This window comes from Lepisma saccharinum, chromosome 2 (assembly GCF_977018435.1).
Source record: "Lepisma saccharinum chromosome 2, izLepSacc3.1, whole genome shotgun sequence".
Classification (NCBI taxonomy): Eukaryota; Metazoa; Arthropoda; class Insecta; order Zygentoma; family Lepismatidae; genus Lepisma; species Lepisma saccharinum.
In genome coordinates, this window is record NC_139230.1 from 113,155,398 (window position 1) to 113,177,983 (window position 22,586).

Consider the following 22,586-nt stretch of genomic DNA (forward strand, 5'->3'; position numbering starts at 1 on the left):
CCAGGCATTGCAGGTCGAAGTTAAAAGTGAAAGTCGGAAAGTGAAGCAAGTCCTATGGAATAAGTCGTCCTTGCTGTCCTTTTGCACAGAATATTACCCTATCCCTTCGTTTCATCATAAAAATAAGAAGTCACAAATTATCCCAGCCCACAAGTCATTCAGAAAATGGCCTGCAGTTGTCGAAAAGAAATGTGCAGGATGTTCCACAAGATAACATATTTACACACGCTGAGGATACTGTTCAACAATATGTTGAATGATATTCCTCATAGTGTCTCGTCGGTGTTTTCCATACCTGTCAAACCACATGAACTCATCCAGATATTCCTCCAAAAAGTGGGACCACATAACATTCCTTTTCCTCAAATGCCTTTTCGCAACAGACCAATATCCCTCAATCCTGTTAGTGCAAACTCCTGTTACCGGATCAACAAAGTGCACCTTGTTTCACAGTCTTGTGAGTGTAAGGGGAAACACCACCAAGATGTGAAATACGTTTGTAAGATGCCCATTCATCCGACCACATTTCCGTTCCTGGAAGGACATGCTTCTCGATCAACGGAACGAGGGTTTCGGGTGTATGATCATCAACAAGCAGAAGCAAGTCCCTTTCTGTGTTGCAATCGTACATGCCAAAAACCCACCATTCCGGAACTACCCTTCCTCTGTTGTACTTCCTCCTGCAAAACACACACTCATCCATCTGTACAACAGAGCCCACACCACCTGAGCTGTCGTCTGACTGAAGTATCTTCCAGGAACAAATATCTCGCAGATACCGGTAAAACTGAATAACGCTCTTCTTTCCCAAACCACAAATATCACATCCCAAATGAACACTACTCCCACAACACCAAAAAAACATCAAAAAGAATATGTTGCACCAAGGCAACTTCATATTCTCGAAGAATGTTCCCAATGTCACGAAACGATAAAACCTACACTTTGGACAATGCCACCAAGCCAACTCAGAATCACTTGTGGCATACCTTAATCTCATGAACACATTCCTATGATACCTTCTGGAACACCATGCACATTTCCTCAAAGCAGCCAGCAGACCATCTCCCTGTAAGTCAAGTACAATGTCCCGTACGTCTCGTCGGACAAAGTCCTCTATGTCCTTCATCCGTTGAACGTCTGTCAATCTCATCTTTAGTCCTTCTGTCATAATTCAATGTCACAAATCAATCCGAATGTCTGAAGTCGCACAAAACAATTGCAATGTCTCAAATCTCTCATCCACCAATAAATTACATAAATAATATATTGAAATCGCAAATTATCCCATTGCACAAGTCAAAGAGAAGAAAAAAAGAAAATGTTCAGACGTGCGCCTGTGACATGAATCCAAGATGCGCCATGATGAAATCCCTGCAAAACCGTTTTGACGTTACATAAGGAATGTAAATATTGAAAAACGTAAGCACGTAGATCTAAAAAATTACTTTCCACGCTATTTTGAAACATTGTTTCTTATGAACAACTAATTTTTGTAACGAAAACATTTAAAACGTGCGGAAAATCGAGGCTGCTTTCGAAGTACTGTGTAGCTTTGTACTTGAAAACTAGAGTTGTCGTCGTTAAAATTGAAGCTCAAAGTTAACAAAAAACAAGATTCAAACCGCAATTGATTGATTTGCTTTATTTCACTTCGCTTCTTGTGCCACTTTTGGCTAATTTGCAAAGATGGGGATGAGTGATGACATGATGAAATTGATGAATGGACACACTCAAACATCCATGCCCAGGCCAGGATTCGAACCTGGGACCACTGGCGTTGTAGCGCCACGTGCTAACCACTCTGCCACAGGGGCCGGCTCATCCACAATTGGCATCAGATAAATGTTTATAAAGACACAAAACAAAGTATGTGCAAAAGCCCTTGCTACAAGAAACTAACAAAGATCACATCATCCCCACACTTCAAGAGTTGCTAAGCAACTGAAGACAACACTTATTGCGTTACAGTGGGTAGTTTTCAGTACAATACACCTTCTATTCTCAAATTACAAAGGTACCAAACCTATTTTCACAACTTCAAGTTTTGGGATTTTGACCAGGTATTCCATTCACTTGGACCACTGTGCAGTGATTTGAACTTTATTTTTCCCCGCAACATTTTGTTCTGGTTTACCAGAACTTTCTCAAGCTTACACCAAGATAAACACACAACTGTACATGGATAGTCACTCAACACTTCCTTACAAAAATAAAACCACTTAAGATAACAGTGTAATATTATTTTGCACCTACAAAAGTGGTTAAGCAAACCTTTAAGAAAAATGTAAACGCAACACAGACATTCACAGCAACGCATACAATTCTAAGCATGTCGATTAGAAACTCACTTCCTCTGCTGTGTGTTTATCACTTCTTTAGTAAAAATCCTTGTATTCAACTCATTGTATTTCTCTGGTTCAAGTAAATATTTAGTTTTACTGTTAATTGGTGGGAATTTAGAAATAATACATTAACTCTTAGCTTTGAACATTTAATCTATTGCAAAGAAAGTACAAAATAACATTATATGTCACATATAATTTATACAAACTTTTATCTTTATAAAATTAATGAAATTTACATAATGGGATTTGATAGCTTCACAGTCTGATTTTCTGTTAAGACCAGAGCTTGGAAGGAACTTGTTCCTTTGCATGCATTCCTTGAAATTGGTCTCTCTAATTTAGGACTGGACCTATTAGGTATTCCCTTCTTGTACTGTGAACTTTCTACACTATATTCCTTTGTAACAGGAACATTAACACGGCTTTCAGGTTAATTTTCTCTCTTCAAGCAGAAAAATTAAGTGTTTGCATAATGGTGCAAAATATTGGTATTCAATTGTTTGCAATATTGAATTACATATTATTAAACTGAAATTTACCTCCAGAATCTGATTAAACTATGAAAACATATTATATTTACCAAAGTCAGAGGTTCCCATAGCAAATCCACTAACATGAAAAACATATTTTTTTAAAAAAAAAATATAGGCATTGTAATTATTGTTCAAGCATATAAGCATGGAACCCATGGTCTTAGCTAATTGGGAGTTTTGACATTTCAATGGTTTTATTCTTTTTCTCAATATTTCAAATCAATATTCTCAAGACACTATTTGTCCTGTGTTGCATATATTTGTCTCTAAAATGTGTTGTTTTCTACTGCAAGCACAGATAATTTTGACACATTTTCTTCTTCAAGAAATAATTACAATGATATTGTTGGTAGTATGTTTCCAAACTATTTAATCTCTTTTAGAATTTTTTTTTCAAGATAAATGTTGAAGTCTTTACAACTGTTAATAATGATTTAAGTAGTTTAATTTCCATAAATCAAAATCTCATAATCTAAATAAACGTGATTACAATACAAAACACACAAAAATGATTTAAAATTCCTCATCTTTGTTTCCAACTGGCAGCTGTAGCTGTGAGTTGAAGTTTAGGTGTGTCATTTTCATTTAGGGAGTGAAATAATCTGGAGTTTACTTAAAATACAGATTACCATATAATTGTGCATTTTTCTCAGTTCTTAAGAAACTTGGATGGGAATTAACTCACTTTGGAAATAGTTTAACTGGAACTAGTTCCACTTTTGGAGGGGATTTTCAAGCTCTGGATACACACACCTCTCGTAATATATTAATATTAGCCTAATCAACACATTTTATACCTGTATGCATAAATATGAAAATATTTTTTTCATTATGTTTTATCACAACATTTTATGCATCACTCACTCAAAACCATGGAAAAATATGCAATAGCACAAATGACAAAATAATGGAATGAATGCTTCTGCTAGAATAATGACATCATCTTATAATCATTGCAAAGCATGGTTAGAAATTATTTCAATTCAACTAAAAATCTTTCTTACTGATATTCTGATCAGTTATATTGAGGAGTGGTTATCACATCAAAAACAACAGTTGAACAAACACTTGCAGCAATACATGATTTGAAAACAGAAATAAACTGATCGCAATGGCAAAATAATTTGTCTGTGGTCATGGCTGCATATACAGTGTTCATTAGCACATACCTTTGAAATGGAAATTCACTAATGTAAGACTTGAAAATGAAAAATACTTATGTGATTTTCTCCACAGCTTCAATTAGTGATTTTAAATAAAGAACACAGAAAATATTTTAATTATAATAGAAGACTGCACGCTGTTGAGTCCAGTTGTCTTGGATCTGTGATTTTGGATCCATTGTGATTTTAAAACTTAACATTTCAATTCTCCATAATTTTGTTCTGTAGTAGGTATTTTAAAAAAAAAACGAATACAGCGAGTTGTTATCATGTGCTGATGATTGGTTTGTTGGACATGATGTATATAAAATTATGTATACTTCAGAAATGTCCATTTCTTTATAAACCAACTACCAGTGGTGTATTCTGAAAATTTGACCTGGTTTACCACAACAATTCTTATTTATTGTATTAGGTTTAATACAAATTAAACACCAATGCAGGTATGCAAATAAAATGAAAAAAGGAGTCCCAACAACTTCAAATTTTCCAGCAGTTTCTAAATATATGAAAAAAAGTTGGTTTACCAGCAGTAAACCAGGTAAGATGGGTAGGGTGACCATATGTCCTGTTTTGACTGGGACAGTCTCGTTTCAGACATGTGTCCCGGTCGTCCTGTTGATATTGTTAAAAGTCTACTATTTGTCCCATTTTATAAAAGTCTAGGAGTTACCTTGAAAATCAAATCTAAATTTGAGAGATATTTTGCGTTAAAAAAAAAGTTGATGGAATGTTTAAACTAGTGTCATGGCTATATGAGTTCTACTGTGTCAAACACTTCATAGCAGTCAAAATGTTCCGTTGTTGTCAAGAATATTCAAGCAGATAGTTGTACTGCTTTGGGAGTGTTCTGATATTTGTAGAACAATGAATAGGCATACCCATATTTCAATACAAACATGCAAAAAATAATTTAAATTCCTGCATCTTGACACAAACTGAAAAGACACATCTCGCGATGTGTTGTCCAATATGTGAAGGTCTTATGAACTGTTCGTGAAGAATAAAATTGTTCTCAAGAAGAAGATTGATTCTTCTGTTGAATACTTCTGGCACTCCTTAACTTCAGCGTCGGGCTAATATCAAAAGTTGATCAGAAGAGACCAACACTACATATGTAAATCATACCGAAATTATAAAAATTAATACCTTTTGACAAGATCATATATAATTTATTGTTTTCTGATGTATCATTTATGGGATCCATACTTTAATAACAATAATTTTATAATTAGCCCTGTTTTTTCAGAAACGGGGGGTGGGGTAAACTGACCTTCTTGGGACGTCCTGTTTTTGGGACAAAATATTATGGTCACCCTGAGAACATGCCACTGCCAACTACAGAGATACCATATGGATATATGATACAAAAACAATCAATTTCTGTAATTCTTACACAAATAAAACTCACAAAAGTAATAAAAATGTAACAAGGGCTTCATATCCGTCAGTCTTACTCCTATCACTTAAAAGGACAACAATCACATATTTCAATAAATTTTGCTTCATTTTAAGCTGCTCATTTCATATTCAATCTTCTCTATAAATTTTGGAGAGCCTCTAGCATTACACAAATGTTTGCCTTAGTGCCTTTAGCAAAGAGAACAGCATATGACAAACTTTGTTAAAAAAAAAACAAGAAAAAAAAACTTATATTGATTTCCAAATTGTCCAACATTTCAAAGCCCCATGCAAGGAACATGTGGCCATGTTTCTGGCAGTTAGTGATTTCCAATAAAGAAAAGAAGCATTATGTGCTACAAATCGAAAATCATATTTGAGGACTTCTAATGTATTTTGTATCATGTTATGCAAAGTAAAAAAGACTTTCTTCCTCAGCTGTCAACTGAGTTTCAATAGTTACATAAATGCCATGGACAAGAAAGTCAATATGTTACATTTTGATTAGTTCCACAAGACCGAACCTACACCTACATAATAATGCAGTCTTTTCATTTCTATTATGTGGTATTTGCTCATTTATGTAGGAGTAGATCTTTGTAAATGCATAGAATGTTTCAGACAAAATACATTACATACTACATGTTAATAATCATAGATTATTATTATTATCATAGATAGAAATGGAAATACAGAAACAACTTCTATTTTGAATGTGAAGAGTGTATTACAAGTGTATGTAAATGAAGCCCTTGATAACATTTCTGTTCTTGACAAAATTACGAAAGCCAAGTACCTTTTGCACTTGCAGTCAAGATATTGACACTTTGAGCCTAAGTGAACATATACTGCATATATAAGGAAATTAAAATGGGTAAATTATATTCTGCATAAATCTGGTGTCAAAAAAAGGTGTGTGTTTAGTGCACTATTAAGTCTTAAATATTTCATAGCCACACATTTACACAAAGTACACACTGAATCAGTTCTTCAGAACACAAACAATGCCATGTTACCACAAGACACGATGAATCATACAGTTAAAAGACTTTTAAAATTTGGAAAAATGGCACAATGAGTAAATGACTAGGGATTTACCTCATTCGCTTATACATGCTTCACAATATGCAGAGATGTTTAATGCAGACAAGAATAGTTGCTTCCCCACTCCAGCATCTGCTTCTTTTGTGCCATACTCCTTCCAACTATATCTACCAATGAAAATGTATATAAATGGGGGGAAATGGCCATACATGGCACTCACTTTATATTCTTGGTGACTGGTGTTAAGTCAAAACTGCTTACAGCAGACAACTATTTCCCCCATTTGAGACAGAAATAAATTCACATAGAAATTGTAGAGTAGAAACATGAGTAAAAAATTAGGTTACAAGAATAACAATAATATCTTTCATTCTATTAATTTGTACCTTACTGGATGTTTCTTATTATTAACCACTGAAAAAGTAATTTCTTTTATTTCTGACTGTATTTAATATGCATAACTGCATTTAATGTGATATCATCATAACAAAGAGTAATGACTTTCCACAAACTTCTCAATTCGTAATCTCAATGAAAATTTGCAAAAACGTTTGATATTTTAACACACATCATAACAAGAATCCATTACGAAGTAAACATTGATCATCTTACACCAATGTATCATGAATCAATGCAATCCATTATCATAATCATCTTACCTACTTTCTTCCACAAGCAAAAGAAGTACTGGATCACTAATAAATGTCACTAGTGGTCGAGAACATGTGTGCAGACATCATCATTGCAGTAAGCACCTCAACAGTCATAACAGTACAATACTTGCATGTCTTTCTGATATTTGAGCTCATAATTCCCTTAATAACCTGCAATTGCATGTCTGATGTAACAGGGTTTGCTATATTTGTTCAGATATATCAAAAAGATGAACTTACGAGCATCAGTTTCAATAATTTCAGGACAAAACAGTAGCCAACAAAATGTTTCATCATACACAAATTTATATATTTTTCTAAGCTTCTGCGTGAATGGTGATGTCTGTTGACCTTTGTGACAGTGTGTATTCCAAATTACCACTCTGTGTTAACAAAAGCCTGCTTGTGGCTCTCTATTTTCTGTTGCTTTTTTTTTCGTGTCCTTTTCTGGCCATCATTTTAAAATTACAAATTTGGCTGGTTACGTATTTATATACTACAGTATATTTCTAGCAGCTGTAAAAAATAGCAAAGTATTAAGTAGCATGAAGGTCACAGGATTTCTCACTGATACCAATACAGACATCTTACACCAAACAATGTCTGTCTTTCTGAAGAGATGACTTTCAATAAATTTATCAGAAGAAACTGACCCACAATATAAGACTATCCTATACAATTTAAAACAATATCTTTCAATATATGTACAACATAATATGAATGTATATTTAAATATTTTTCAAGTAAGGCAAATTGTTTCTTAAGTATTAATCTATAACATTTTTAACCAATTGCCCATCACATACACACACACAAACACAGACAAATCAAATCTAATGCTGACATACACATTATGTTTGTGAACATAAACAGTTTTACATAAAATATACTAAACATTATGAAAATATACATATATATCTCACAAAAATCTTTGGTTTAATAAGTTGAAAGTTGTCTTGTATAGAAATATTTTGGTTAATCTACCAATAAATATTTCATTCCTTTGCTCTGAAATATATACAACACCTCTCATTATAGTAAGAAACATAATAATTGAGAAGACTTTTAATTTTCTCTGTACTTTTAAGAGCATGCCAATACTGAATATCAGAAATAGAAGATAAACAACTGAAGAAAAAAAATTCAACTGCATACACATACAGTGGAACCCCAATTTTGCATTCCCTGATTTTACATTTTCCCACATTATACATTCAATCTTCACAGTCCCATCGTCCCCTGAAAAACGTAAAATCAAGGTTCCATTGTACATGTTAGGAAAATTCAAGTGTACAATCAATTTTAATGAACATTAAAACATAATGTCAATGGTTTCAAAAATTAAAACATATCTAATTGTTCATGAAACAAGTTTCATGTCATGGTAATTTTAAAGTCTCGCTGCTTCTATGAATACTGTGTCTATTACTTGTGATGGATTAGGTACATAGTACAAACAAAATATAAAGCTAAAAATAATTAATAATACAGGTTTAGAAAAACAAATTCAATATTTTGCTCAAATATGAGTTGAATCCTTTCTGGTGACAAATAAATTGATTTTCTCAGGTTAACCATAACAAACAGGAATGTGCAGTTATGTTCAAAACTAAATTGTAGAAGGCAAATTACTTAGCACAGAGAGGTGAAGTTGTTTTGGTTTTCCAAGGGGAAAAAACATGCTTTTGTTATTCTCCCTCCAAACAAGCATAAGTAGAAGATGAAGAAAAATGAAGTTTAAACCGAATATATTCATTTGTCAAGTCAGTGTGATAAAACCAGATGTAATTGCATTTGTATGAAGATGTGATGTCAAAATTTTATTTCCTGTGAAAGTGTTTGCCATTCCATCCAGAATAAATCAAATATCAATCCTTATGAAAAAGAGTTTCCATTCAGTGATGTTATCATATTTGAAAAGCACATGCACTTAAATTCAAACTGATTTCATTAAAAAATATAAAACAGCTGATGATAAACCTAAAATAATTGTATTATACTGAATTTCAATTGTGTCATACCTCCATGTGTATTATAAATAATAATAAAAAAAACGAAATAAAATATCAAGAGCTATTATAGACAAATTATGAGAATCTTATGAGTTACATGCTGGTGTGGTGTTTATTATCAAGTGTTCTTGTATTTTTTTTAAATATTGCATTTCAATTGCCTCAAATTTGTGGTGTATTCAAACTTATATTGTTCTGAACATTAAAATACATGTTTTTGTATCTAAACAAATTTCCACCTTTAAAAATCAGCTTCTGGGGTTTATGCATTATCATAACTTGTGCCATAGACAAAAGTATGTCACAGCATGTAAAGTATGAACACATGAGTGTTCTCTTATCTATTCTCATCATCATGATCAACTTAACAGCAGAAAAACACAATGAAAATTAGAGATGAACCAATGTGACATTTTAGCCAATGAAGTACTTATCTAAAATGTACCTATATATTGATAACCAATATTATACCATTCCACTGTTCAATTCCAAACACTCAATGTAAAACTTGAATGGTTCCTTCCCTTAACAGGTGATTGTAATGTGATTTTTCCCCTAGATAAGAAACTGCACATTGATAAATTTTGCCTTTGTATTTCATTAAAAACATTAATGGAATGGCACATTTGTACACTTAATCATAGGATACTAATAGAAATATCAGACAGATAGATATCCTCAATTTTACTAAAAAAAAACGGTATGACTTCATCAGCCAATACTGACAAAGTACAGATTAATCTTAGTTATTTTTAATGAAAATTAACTAAAATATATAAAACTAAAACAGTTTTAAAAATTTGCCTGTATGTTTCAAACCATCTTGAATTGCATGCTATGTACTAGTTATCACCACATTGACAAACTTTGTACAGTGTCACAAATCTTTCCAAGTACCTTTCAACACAGGACTGATTTCCGTACTAATTGCAACAAAAAACATAAAGTTGGGAGATCAGTAGAAATTTTCATATCACACAAAGATGATGATGATGATGATAAGTCATGTGACTCCTTAAATAGTAAAGACTACTGAATTGCATTGAAGCCTTTCAAAGTTCATGAAAATTAAACAAATCACTTCAGTATAAGTTGATCACCAGTGGAAAGACTAATTCTTCAATGAAGGACGTTAACATCATGCAAACACAATAAAATCATTTGCATGAACTTACACAATATTTTTAACTATGCTACTAAAACACACTCTTGAGATATACAATAAATAAATATAAAAAGCAATTTACTGGAGTATGAATTTTAGGTACAAATAATATATTTGTGTATGTCAGCATCAGGATTTCCTTCATGGCCCACAAAACTTACTTTTGTTATTCTTTAACTGACACTACATAAAAAATTCCCTTAAATTACCAATGTTACAACTAACTAAAAAGAACAAAAGGCACATGATCTTTGGATTGGATGATTGGAATGCTTCACTTGTAAAGTACAGTATAAGCACAGTATTTAAGTAAAAAATATAGCTCAAACTATTTCCTCCATTTCACGTGTACCAGCAAATCTCACAGTTCAAGAAATAAACCTGATAAACCACAGACATTGTCAACATTAGCAAATGTTTTTAAATAACAACAACTGCAGAAAAAAAATCAATTGAGCAAGCAATGTTACATACACTGTCTGCTACCATTCACTCAATTAGAATGCCTGGAATGAACATGTGGCAATCTTCAATGGACTCTTCATCTCACGATATCTTATTTTTTAATCTTGTTTGATCCATTTCAAACTAGAGTTGCTGAGCGTGGAACACTCTGGTCTTGATACCAGGCAAGCATTTCTGTTGAAAATGCATCCGCAAGGGATTCACCAGTACCAAGTGTCAAACTTCCATCTAATGATGCATTTGGAGAGACAACTCTGCTCCTGACGGAAAAATATAATTTGTAGTCACACACACTCAAACACACATCATGAAGACAGCATAAAAGAGAGCCGAATGAGTTACTAGTTGAAAAGAGCAGTGAAACTCACCAACAAACATGAAATATTGAATGGATAAAAAAGGCATACATATTGTAACTATTTCCAAGCTTTGTACAATAATACAGCTGAATCCCAATTTTATATTTTCCTTCATTATGCATTCAATCCTCATGGTCCCAATAGATCAAATCGTTACACCATTTCCCACATTTTGCATTTTACGATTTTTCACCTTGGTCCCCTGAAAAACATTAAAACAAGTTTCCACTGTATGCATTAGGGATAGGTTATTGTTATCGATCAACATGGCATGGATGCATATCAATAAAATTATCAATCTCATGTAACTATAAACAGCCTGTAATTTAGTGCATTTTTCCCAATTTGTTTCTAGTTTCTATTTTTATGAATATATGCATATAATTTGTAAACCCTGTTTTGTGCAGTAGAAGTCTAAACCTGAAGTTTCCTCTATTGGTTCAGTATATTTGCGAAATGATTATATTTAACCACCATTATTCAGTTTAATATACCTAACATTTCATACATTTTTGTGCACATCTTCTAACAGAAAATCTGTAAAAAGTTCAAGTGTACATTAATCCTTTTGGTGTGAAGAACGTATATCTATGTTTTAATTTCTTGTGCACAAATTGTGGATAACGCAAATCTATATGTACATTCCATTTAAAAAGTTGTCACCAAGATTCCTTTCCACTGAGAGCCAGAAAAAAAATATTGTATTGTAAATAATGTTGATTTCTTTGTGTCAACGTCTGATGTTACTAAATTTGCATTATCACTAAAAGGCAATGCAGTTATCATGCCAATTATTATTTTTTTAATTTAAGCTTAAAGTATGTTCTAAAATGCTATAAAATAAAATTAGTGGCATTTGCACTACTTCTATTATTAAATGTTCATTAAAACCAATTTTATGGACAGTCACAGACACTTCTGGGTTGTAATGATTCTGTTGAAAATCTATGGGATTGTTAACACCCAGAAGTGTCCGGACTGCATATGGGTCATTCCATGCCAAATCATCACAAAAAATGAACTTTTCAATGCAACCATTTCAGATTTTCATGAAATTTGGTAGGATGGTAGAAGAGATGAAGTAACTTACATGTGTAAAATTTTAGAACTTGGTGATACATAGTGTTCATACAGCAGGGCTGCCAATCTTCTAACAAATGTAAAATTTATGCTTACAAGGTCAAATAAAACAATTCGTAACTTTGCTTCCAATTATGGTATAACTCTCATCTTGGGCTTGTTTTCAAGTTAAGGGAGCATAGTTTTCACAAAAAATATCTTTATATGAAAATACTGAAATTTCCACTTCAAGATCAAGGTCACATGATTCGACCTAGCATATATAAACATATGTATGTTCAATTTTGTGGGGAATAAAGTATGTTGGATTGGATTGATTTGTTGTTTTAAGTTCACTTTATGCACAGTAAGGATAATCGAGACTGGACCTACAGTTTAAAGTGGGATCCGAACCACTATGTGCCTCCACCGGGTATCGAACCCGGGAACCCTTGATTACAAGGTGACGACGCTACCACTGCGCCATCGGGAAGGCCTGAATAAAGTATGATACACAGTTAAATGCAGTCTCTGTTTGGTGGAGGATGACTTTCGAAATAGGAATAAATAATAATCTGAACCCGTATATGTAGTATAGTATTGGTGGGTGTCATAGACTGGGCGATTTAACGTGGAATCAGTCATTGTAAACTGTAGTATTTTGTATTTGTACACAAAACTTGAGGTCTGTACAGTACACAGTAACAGAGTAATTAATTTTTATAAAAGTGTCCAAAATGGTATGTTTGCTGTGATATTTCCATTTCAGTGCATACATACCGAAAGTGTTGATGTTGAGCTATTCTCAACATTTTTGTGTAATCTTCCATGATCAAATAGAAAATCTGTAATACGTTGAACTAGCCAGCTACTATTAAGAAAAGGAAGAGTATATCGTACAAAAATATGCACTATAAAATTTTAAAACATTCCCTACAAATGTGATTTATGACCCCCCCCCCCCACCCAACAATATAAAATAATCAGGTCACAACACAGTCATTTAATTCCAAGAATTTTAGAAAAGTCCATCTATAGACCCATATTTCCTGCTTGGTTGGTTAATATAATTTCTCAACATGGATAGTTGTAAAAATTATTGCCCTTCTATTGTTTGTATTTTAAGAAAGAAGACAGATTACAAGGCAAAAAATTGTGACTACTGTCAGATTGAAAATTATGGACACCCGAGTTTGGACTAATTAAAAATTAACCAGTAGACCTACATATAAATGAGTTACATCAAAGTTAGCTTATTCAATTCTGCATTAAGCTATTGTAACCATTTTTTTTGTGTTTTCTGAATGACCACTCTGTCTAAAATTCTATAAATAAATAAAAAAACACTTGTGGTCCAATTGTGATGAAATTTAAATACAGTGCAGGTAGAAAGGTTTTAAATACAATTCTACTTCATTTTCATTTTTTTTTAAATTGGCCAAAAAACAGGTCATCAATTTTGTGAAACACTTTTTCTTAGTATTTGGTAGTCCTACAAATATGATCTTGGTCTTGTTTGGAAGCTCTTTGCAGTTGTTTTTAAATTCTATTATCATTGTCAATTCACATTGCAAAACCCGATTTTGTAGAGATTTTTATTCAACAGAGTAAAGATGTGTGTTGAACGTGGCAACACAGCATGTTCAGTCACTACCGCAATGTCTGTTAAACTATGGAATTGCAGGCTGTTACTGTGAAAGCAGAAAACTTAACCTGAATTATTGATGACAATTACTTCCAAAAGATGCAATTATATGCACATTAATCTGAAAAGCTTCAAATATGCAAAAAATTGATCCAAGTCATAACACCTCTCCAAGTTCATGAGTCAATACACACATACTTGTCTGGAAAATTAATTAAACCACACCATGGTTCCAAAATTGCATATACCCAGTACATAATTATTTGAATGGCATAAATACCAGATTATCCTAATTACTCCTATCCAGTGTTTAAAGGTTAAAAACAAGTGAGTGGATATTATGCTACATAAATGTCATAATTGTGTTTGACTAATGTGTATGTGTATTAGGAATGGACCAATATATATTTTTTCACTGATACTGGTAACTGCAGAACTCAAGCAACAGCACAGTCAGTCACCATTTGTAGCATGAAGCATACATTTGGCAATATCAGCCTGCAGACGACAGACTACTTAGTGGCAGGAACTGTACCAAGATTAATCTTTGGGCACATATACATTTACTTCACGAACTTCCATTATGACTTATGCCTTCATATTCATGAAAATAACAACAAAATGGCAGAATTCTGCACTGCATTAAGGCCTATTTATAGAAATATCAGCTCAACAATTTAACCACTAAATAGATACACTAATATGCCTGTATCAGCTGCTGTCAACACAGTATCAATTGATCTCCCCTATCCTTAATGCAAGTCATTCAAGGTTGACTGAAACTTTTATTTCTGCAGAAAGTACAACAAGCACCAAACCGTGTCACTTTTCAAGAATTTCCAATGTGCATCCAGGCACCACTGTCATCATTGTGGAAGTTCCCTGATAACTCTGATGTACAAATAGCTTAGCTATTGTTGTAGCCACTGCAGAACATCTTCCTTGAATGCTTCATCTGTATTGAATTTTCTCCCTCCCAGATGCTCTTTAAGGAGCCTAAATAAACAATAATCACTGGAGGAGGGGAATGGGACATGTAAGGGTCATTGGACAAAACCTCCTAGTACATTTAGGCCACAGTTGTTGTTGTCAAATTGGCCACGTAGGCTTGGAGAAGAACATTTCCAGACACCATCTCAGGTCATTTTTTATGAATGGTATTTCATACGACACTCTTCAATGTGCAGTAATACTGAGTATTAATTGTGGCCCCTTTCTCCAAAACATCCACATGAATAGCACCTTGCATGTACCAGAAGACTGTTCCCAAGGTCTTCCTACCAGACAGCTGCACTTTGCTTTTCTTGGGTGGCAGGGAACTCTTTATGCTGGCATGCCATATAGCTTCTTTTGGTCTCTGGGTGAAATGGTGCACCCTTGTTTCATCATGTTCTTTCTGTTTTGTCAGGTAAAAATCACCAAAGATCTGGCAGGTGTGAAAATATATCAGAATATATACAGGGTGTCGCAAAACAACTTTAACAACGCTTTACCTCAAGAGTGCTTAGTATCTGCGCTACAAGCACTTAAAATCTATCTTGTATGTATGCACAGCAAATGACCGCTCTGACATAATTCCAGGGGCATGCTGAAGGATTGCCACTAGCGTCACTTGCCAGTCTTGCCTGAGCAAAATACAAAGAATGATGATATTTGCGATGTTGTAAGAAGTATTTACAGTGATTACAAACTTACCAAGGCAAAGGATTTCCAATAAATTAGGACTGAAATTCAAGTGTGTTCATTCTAAAAGGTCTCCATGAATTTTCGACTGTCATGCAATATCAATAATCGCAAGAGAGGCTTGCTACAGATGATGAAATCGACAATGAAGAACAAATGATCTCTGCCTCATTTTGAACACGCACACTGTAACAATTTATTTGGAAATTCTCCTTTGACAATATGTAGCGAAATTTCTAATCGAGTACGTCACATAATACGGGAGTAATTCACTTACAGAAAACCTAATTATGTTAATGGCTCTTTCAAAAAAATAATAAAAAAGTCATTTAAAGATAAATTAATTCAGAATACAATTAATAAAAGGATCAACTCCTCATTAAGAGCAGGTCTCCGTGATGGAGTGGTCCACACAGCATGTTACGATGTCACGGGCCCAGGGTTCAAATCCCAGCCTGCGCATCGATGATCTTTGTGAGTGGTCCTTCATCAATTTAATCATATGATCACTCATCCTCATCTTCGCGATTAGCCAAAAGTAGCAACAGGGTGGCTACAAACAAGCAGAAATGAAATTCCCTGACTTTTCCAGGTTTTCCAGGACAAAATTTACATTTTTCCCTGACAATTACAAACTAAACTAAATCGATGATTTTGCAAATGGAAATAATAAACTCATACAGATCCACGTATGGTTTTGTTAAGTACCAATATTACCTTCTATGAAATTGACTTAATTTCTCTATTCTCTATGATTTGAATTCAACTGCAAAATAGTGAATTTGGAAAATTATTACAATTCACAAGCTACGGAAGGATTACGGAATTTTGTCATATGCAGTAAGTTTAAAATAAAATACTTGATTATTTTTAAAGTTACGACTAAATGAGATAAGAGTGAAGAGAGATTGATTAAGAAATACAATTTGTAATTTATCAGTCTCCTTATACATTCTTGGTATTTATATGTTGATATTTTCATTGACGTTTGGAACCCTCTGCTTGCAAGAACCATGAGTGCGGACCAGGCCCGTAGCCAGGCAGGGGCCAGGGGGGGCTATACCCCCCTGGCACTGCCATGAGCCCCCCTTTACATTAGGTAAACTATTTTGCATAATTTGTTTGCAGTGAAGAGTGAAAATGTAATTTTGTTTGTGAGCAGAAGTAGCTACAAGTATTTAGAATATTCTCTATACTTCAGAAAGTTCCTTCGTAGGGGAGCTTCTTTATCTGTACTTTCACTTTCCCTGTTGCAACCTCCCGTTTAGACAAAAATCTGTGACTTTGATGTCATCATGCAAGTTCCCTCCGCATCTGCGTCAAAAGTCAACAACAGCTCCCAAGTTTTGGGAAGGAAGGGGAGTTTAATTGCTTTGGCCGGAGATGGAATATACTGTAGGCACTGTGATTAAATATTGTGCATTTTTTGTGTGTGATATACATATCTGTATCATCTAAAATAGTATGGGGTGTGTAAGGGACAATTTCGGTATCAGTCAATTAACACTTCAAAAGATGTTTTAGAAGATGTAGAAAAATGTAGTATTTGTGTAGTATATGATATTTATAAATGAATAAATCACATACATAATTTACCTTCATTTAATATTTTTTTAAAAAATTGACTTGGTTTACAAAGCCCCCCTGATAACCCGTGAGCCCCCCCTGGAGATCAATTCTAGCTACGGGCCTGGTGCAGACTCATTTTTCAATGCATAAAGCTACTTCTCTTTTCTCTGTAAAGCAAACAACTTAACTCTTGCATATAAGTGAAACAATTGAATCGAACAAAATAAAGTGTCATATTTCCTTACATTATCAATGTGATTTTTGCTTCAGTACAGTATATCCAAGTGAAGTACTGTGAAACTGACAACATGTAGTTATACCATTAATGCTGACGAAAAGGGTATGTAGGTATTAGAAATTTAATGCAAGGAATTTATAGAACTGCATTGTATAGGTACCTGATTTAGCTTAACACACATTAAAACAGGAAAACATTAATAATAAAAGCTTCTGAAAGTTCATATACGAGGGGCATCCTGAAAAAAGCTCCAATGGTGCCTATACGCAGCAATAGTGGTCAGAGGCACACACACACACACATATGCAGGCAGGAAGAAGTGGCATGTAGCTGTAATCAGGTACAGTTGCAATGCAACCGTTTTAGGACAGTTCTATAGCTCGACCACAAGGAAAAAAACCTTCTGTCCAAAGCGTTCGCGCATCTTCCCTGCAGTTATCGGTGCTCGGGGCAGTGTTGCCAGGTCAGACTTGAAAAAATCGGGAGATTCTTCCTTGGGAAACCAGAAGATCTGCTACAAAATCCGATGATCGACCTTCTCGGGGGCGGCATAGGCGTGCGCAATGGGGGAAGGGGGTGCAAGAGGATGTCTGCGGATTTTTTCCAGCGAGGGGGAAACAATGTATTTTTATCAGGCGGGTAAACGAGGCATATTACCCCGTATAATGTTGCCCTCTCAGAAAACACCACTTGAGTTTGAAATTATCACGTTCCTACATCCCTATTATAATAATGGATGTTAATTACAGTGACTGAAATCAACTCATACGTGTGAAATAATAGGTACTTTTATGTCAACATTCATTTTCCAGAAGGGGAGGGGGTGGCGACCATCCTTGCACTTCCTTCTGGACGTAAATGCCGCTATATAATTTTGTAGAAAATTAAGTATTTAAGTATAGAATAGTATATTAAGGATAGAAAATTAAGTATTTTCAAGCCGATGAAAGTTCCAAGCAACTACGGGGGAGGGGGTGCATTATTTCCTTCGTAATTGAACTATGCCGCTTCGTTCTGTAGCAAATTTCTTGTTACTAACACTCACATGCTTTATTCGTCAGTTATGCTGCCTCTATGTTGCTGCATTTAATATATAATAGACACACACACACACACATACATATATAAAATAATTTGCCCACGCTACGAAGTCAGTATTTCTACTTAGTAAGGCAAGGACGTTTCACTGTGTTTGTGTCACTTCATTCATTTCATCAGTTTTTCATTCATCCTTGTTGTCGTACTTACCCGTAGAGGCACAAAAGCGACGTAAAATAACTAAAATAGAAATAGATTTTCGGGTGGGATAAAATACAACCATCTAAAAATAGTAATGTACATGGACGTCCGCAGGATTTTTTCCAGGCAGGGGAAAGGAAGGTATTTTTTCCAGGGGGGGCAAAGAAGGCACATTTTCTCCAATAATAGTGTTGTTCCCTCAAAAAACATTGCTTAAATTTCAATGTATCATATTCATGCAATAATTAACACACATTATTGCAGCTGAAATGAAATTATATGTGAAAAATATATAATTTTTGGTTGACTTTCATTTTCCAGGGGGGGCACGCCCCCCCTTCCGGACGCCCATGGTAATGTAGTAATAAAATAATAATAATGTCCTAGCACATCGTTTGGCATAATTTCACAGTTCAAACAGCACTTTTCATGGCTGAGTGGAGTTCCACTCTCCCCTCCATGTTCAAGTAAGGGGACCAGGAAACTTGTTTTTGAGCAGACCGTCGGAGGTGCCATAGCAATTGTTTATTATGGAATCCTACCGAGAAATCAATAGGTCTGGCAACACTGACGTTGGCCGCTCTGAAGGCTCCTTCCTCCTGTCTTTTTCCCCCACCCACCAGCGCGATGGGGTCTGCGCAGGTTTCTTTCCTTGTGGTTCCACTATAGGTTAAAGATTTCAGCTCCCATACAGTCTCTCACCGATTGCGATGTAGCCTATATTGCACGCTCAGAATTTGGCACAGAGCCACCAGCAATCGTGCGAGGTGTGCAGACCGGACGTCGTGAGTGATAGTATGGTCAGACGATGGTGCAGACAATTCACGGAAGGCCAATCGAATGTGCATATCCCCATACAGCTGAGTACACACGGGCCCTTTGCATCACTTAAGGTGAGAGATCTTGGACCACTCCCTGAACAGTCCTGGCTTTGAATGTACCGACTTTCATCTCGTTGCTTAACTGAAGAGGTTTCTGGCAGAGCAAGGATTTGACAGCTACACTGCGGTAGAGATAGTTCCTGTCTTTGCTGTCAGACACATATACCATGGACATACAAAATTTAGTGTCATGCTACGACAAATGCCAGAACAACGGTGGTGATTATGCCGAAAATTAGGTTAGGACTCACTGTTACTAATGTAATAAATTACAACTGATATTCTTGTTTTATTTATGCCTAATCGCAAGACTCTGATATTTTTTTTCAAATTGGTGTATTTTCTTTTTTTTTTTTTAAATTTTTTACTATACGGTGTTATTTTTCCCAAAATTCACACTTTCATTTCAGCGCATTTTCTGGCAAATATCTGAAATTATACCTTCATGGTTTTTAAACTACTGTTTCAAATTGTAAATCACATGGCTTACGCCTCTTCGTGAGAGTATGATATCTTGAAAGTTATTTTCCATACCCCTTTTTTAATTTTAAGGCAAGAATTTTAGATAATGGAATTTTCCACGTATATACTGAAGGGTGCATAATGACCATAAGTGGCGACGCACCCAAAAATCAATCTCACGTGACAGATACCGATATATTATGACACCAAAAATTGGCATTATCTTTTTTTGACTTGTTAGTGTTTTACGTTTCCCCAAATTCGAGTTTTTTTTTAGAACATATATCTGCCAAATATACCGAAACTTAATACTCCATTGTGCTTTTAAACTATTATTTTAAATTGTAGGTCACATGGTCTACGTATTTTCGTGACAGTTTGATATGTTGGAACAGATTTTTGAGGAAGTAAAAGCAAAGTGCTCCCCTGCACTTTTCCATGAAGGTGTATAGGGGTGTGGAGTTAGGGTCCCACACTTTCTTGATCACGGCCGAATGTGGGGGTGATGTGATCAGCACCACGCTCCTGGCTATATTTATCCCTCAATGTTTCCTCAAGGTACCAGCTTCATATGATGCTGGGTGGGTGCCGGAGCAGTTTGAATAGGTGGAAAACATCCCGGTTCTCCCCTGCCGGGGATTGACCCCGGGTCTCTCGCATAGTAGTCAGATGCTCTAACGACTTAGCTCCATTATTACTCGCTCGACAAATGCCGATGGTGCGCACTTAGCTTGGTAATTCAAAACATATCTCGTGTGACAAATACGAAGATGTGGCTCCCGTGTGACAGTTGATACGCACTCGATCTCCTGTTAGAACCCTGCCATTTTGCTCTGTGATGCAAATGATTTTGATAGAAGTTGAAAAAATCGTGGGAAATACATGATTTAATGCGGCTGTCGGAATTATTTCATGTACGTATAAGTATAACTCTATAGTTTACTCTTGAGTAAAATGTTGGAAAACTTGCAGCATGTTCTACCGTATGTACACAAACATGGCCTAGAAAAGACAAGAATGTTGGATTTCATGGAATTTTTCGTTGTTTTAGGACATTTCTTTTAAAAAAAATCGCTAAAAACGCCAACAATTCGCATTTTATGCCAAATTCGCATTATTTCGATATTTCGAACGGGCGAAAAATGTGTCAAGACATCACTGCACATTCCTAAACATAACTTCGCAGCAATTACCAGTTTTCACGGTTTTGGCGTTTGCGGTTCCCTACTTTCTGGCCACCCTTCGTATAAATCAGTAGATGGAAAGTGAAAATTTAGCAGGGCTGGCAGAAAAAAGTAAATTCTTGAAGAAAGTGAATTGCTTTTATGATTGAATGATTCGAGTAAATATGATATCAAAATATTTACGTATTTATTATTAGTATTTTATTTCATAATATTGGACATTAACTTCACTCAGTGAGAGATTAATGACCATCTCTCACGAGTTTAAACAGACAGGACAGAGAGTGGTGTTAATTTCATTACAATATTAGTATTGCAGTAAATGTGAGGTTGGGAGCATGCACTTGCCAATTTTTATAACGTTCACCAATGCAAGATTTATGTTTCACTTTTTCGTGATAGTTTTCAATATATATCCCGTTTGGTTGGATTCTTCTTGATATCTAAAAATAATGCAATGTCATTGTAAACGTATGTGAACTTGTGCGAAACCAGTAATACGTCAGGATATGAAAGAAAACCTTTCTTAAGCACTGCTACATTAAATAAGGTGAAGTGAGCCAGAAGAGTAATAAAATTCGAGCAGCATATTTTCAGTCTAAAGCTCTTCTTGTTTATGCATGCGATTTTTGTTGGATGTTGAAGTCCATGCAATTTCTGTCGCATGTTATAGTGAGATACTTTGTCGGGTGGCGATATTCGACAAAAATAGTATGTATCAATAGAACCTACTTTTGTTTGCCCAACAAAATGCCTTACTATCGGACGGCGTCACCCGCTCTTATCCCCTCCATCTGTTGACAAGTCTCCTTACTACTCCCATACGGACAAGAAAAAATGATAATTCAATGCATTTTCCACGTAATATTTAGAGGCTAAACTAAACCTTCACTCCCCCGATGATACCATATGGCATCATCAGACTAAGGTCGTACTCGCCCGATGATACCAATGCCCGATGATACCATTGGTATCATCATGCTGATTACGAAATGAATGTGCTTTTTGGACCTTCGTACTCTTATGTTTGGGTGGAAACTCTGACACAGGTCTGGAGCAAGCCTGGAAAATTCACATTGATGTCCAACCTCGCCCCCTCTCCGCAACATATCAATGCCACATTTCCGAACAGAGTTTCACATTTTGGCTCCTTATTCAACTTGTATGGCACCCAGGAACATGAAACATGTTTCAATCAATCTCTTTGGAAACGTCCTTTCCTTGAGGAGAATACTAAGGTTTGCGCCTTCTCCTCAAAATAGCGGGAGAAGACGGGCAAACTCCAGATTTTTATGTTGTTGTTTTTTTTCATTGAAATTCGGTGGCACGCCCTCCAAACCCTTCCTCGGATCGGCGTTCTGAATTGTACACAGTTGCATGCTCTGATGTTTTAGCTGCAAAATAAAACTTATCCGAAGTAGATTGCTCCCATAGTGCCGAGTTATAACAATTTTCCTCCAAAAATGCAAATTACCTATTTTTC

At 35.1% G+C, this 22,586-nt stretch overlaps 1 protein-coding gene across 2 annotated transcripts in view; it reads right to left on the reverse strand.

Moving 5' to 3' along the window:
- Positions 1-2,985: 2,985 nt before the first annotated feature.
- sstn (stepping stone) overlaps positions 2,986-22,586 on the reverse strand; it is a 113,045-nt gene continuing 93,444 nt past the window's right edge. For both annotated transcript variants that reach the window (XM_083117553.1, XM_083117554.1), the window contains one exon: positions 2,986-11,044. In XM_083117553.1, coding sequence (XP_082973679.1) covers positions 10,903-11,044 — 142 coding nt within the window. In that variant the 3' untranslated portion in view covers positions 2,986-10,902. The remainder of the gene's footprint in view (positions 11,045-22,586) is intronic.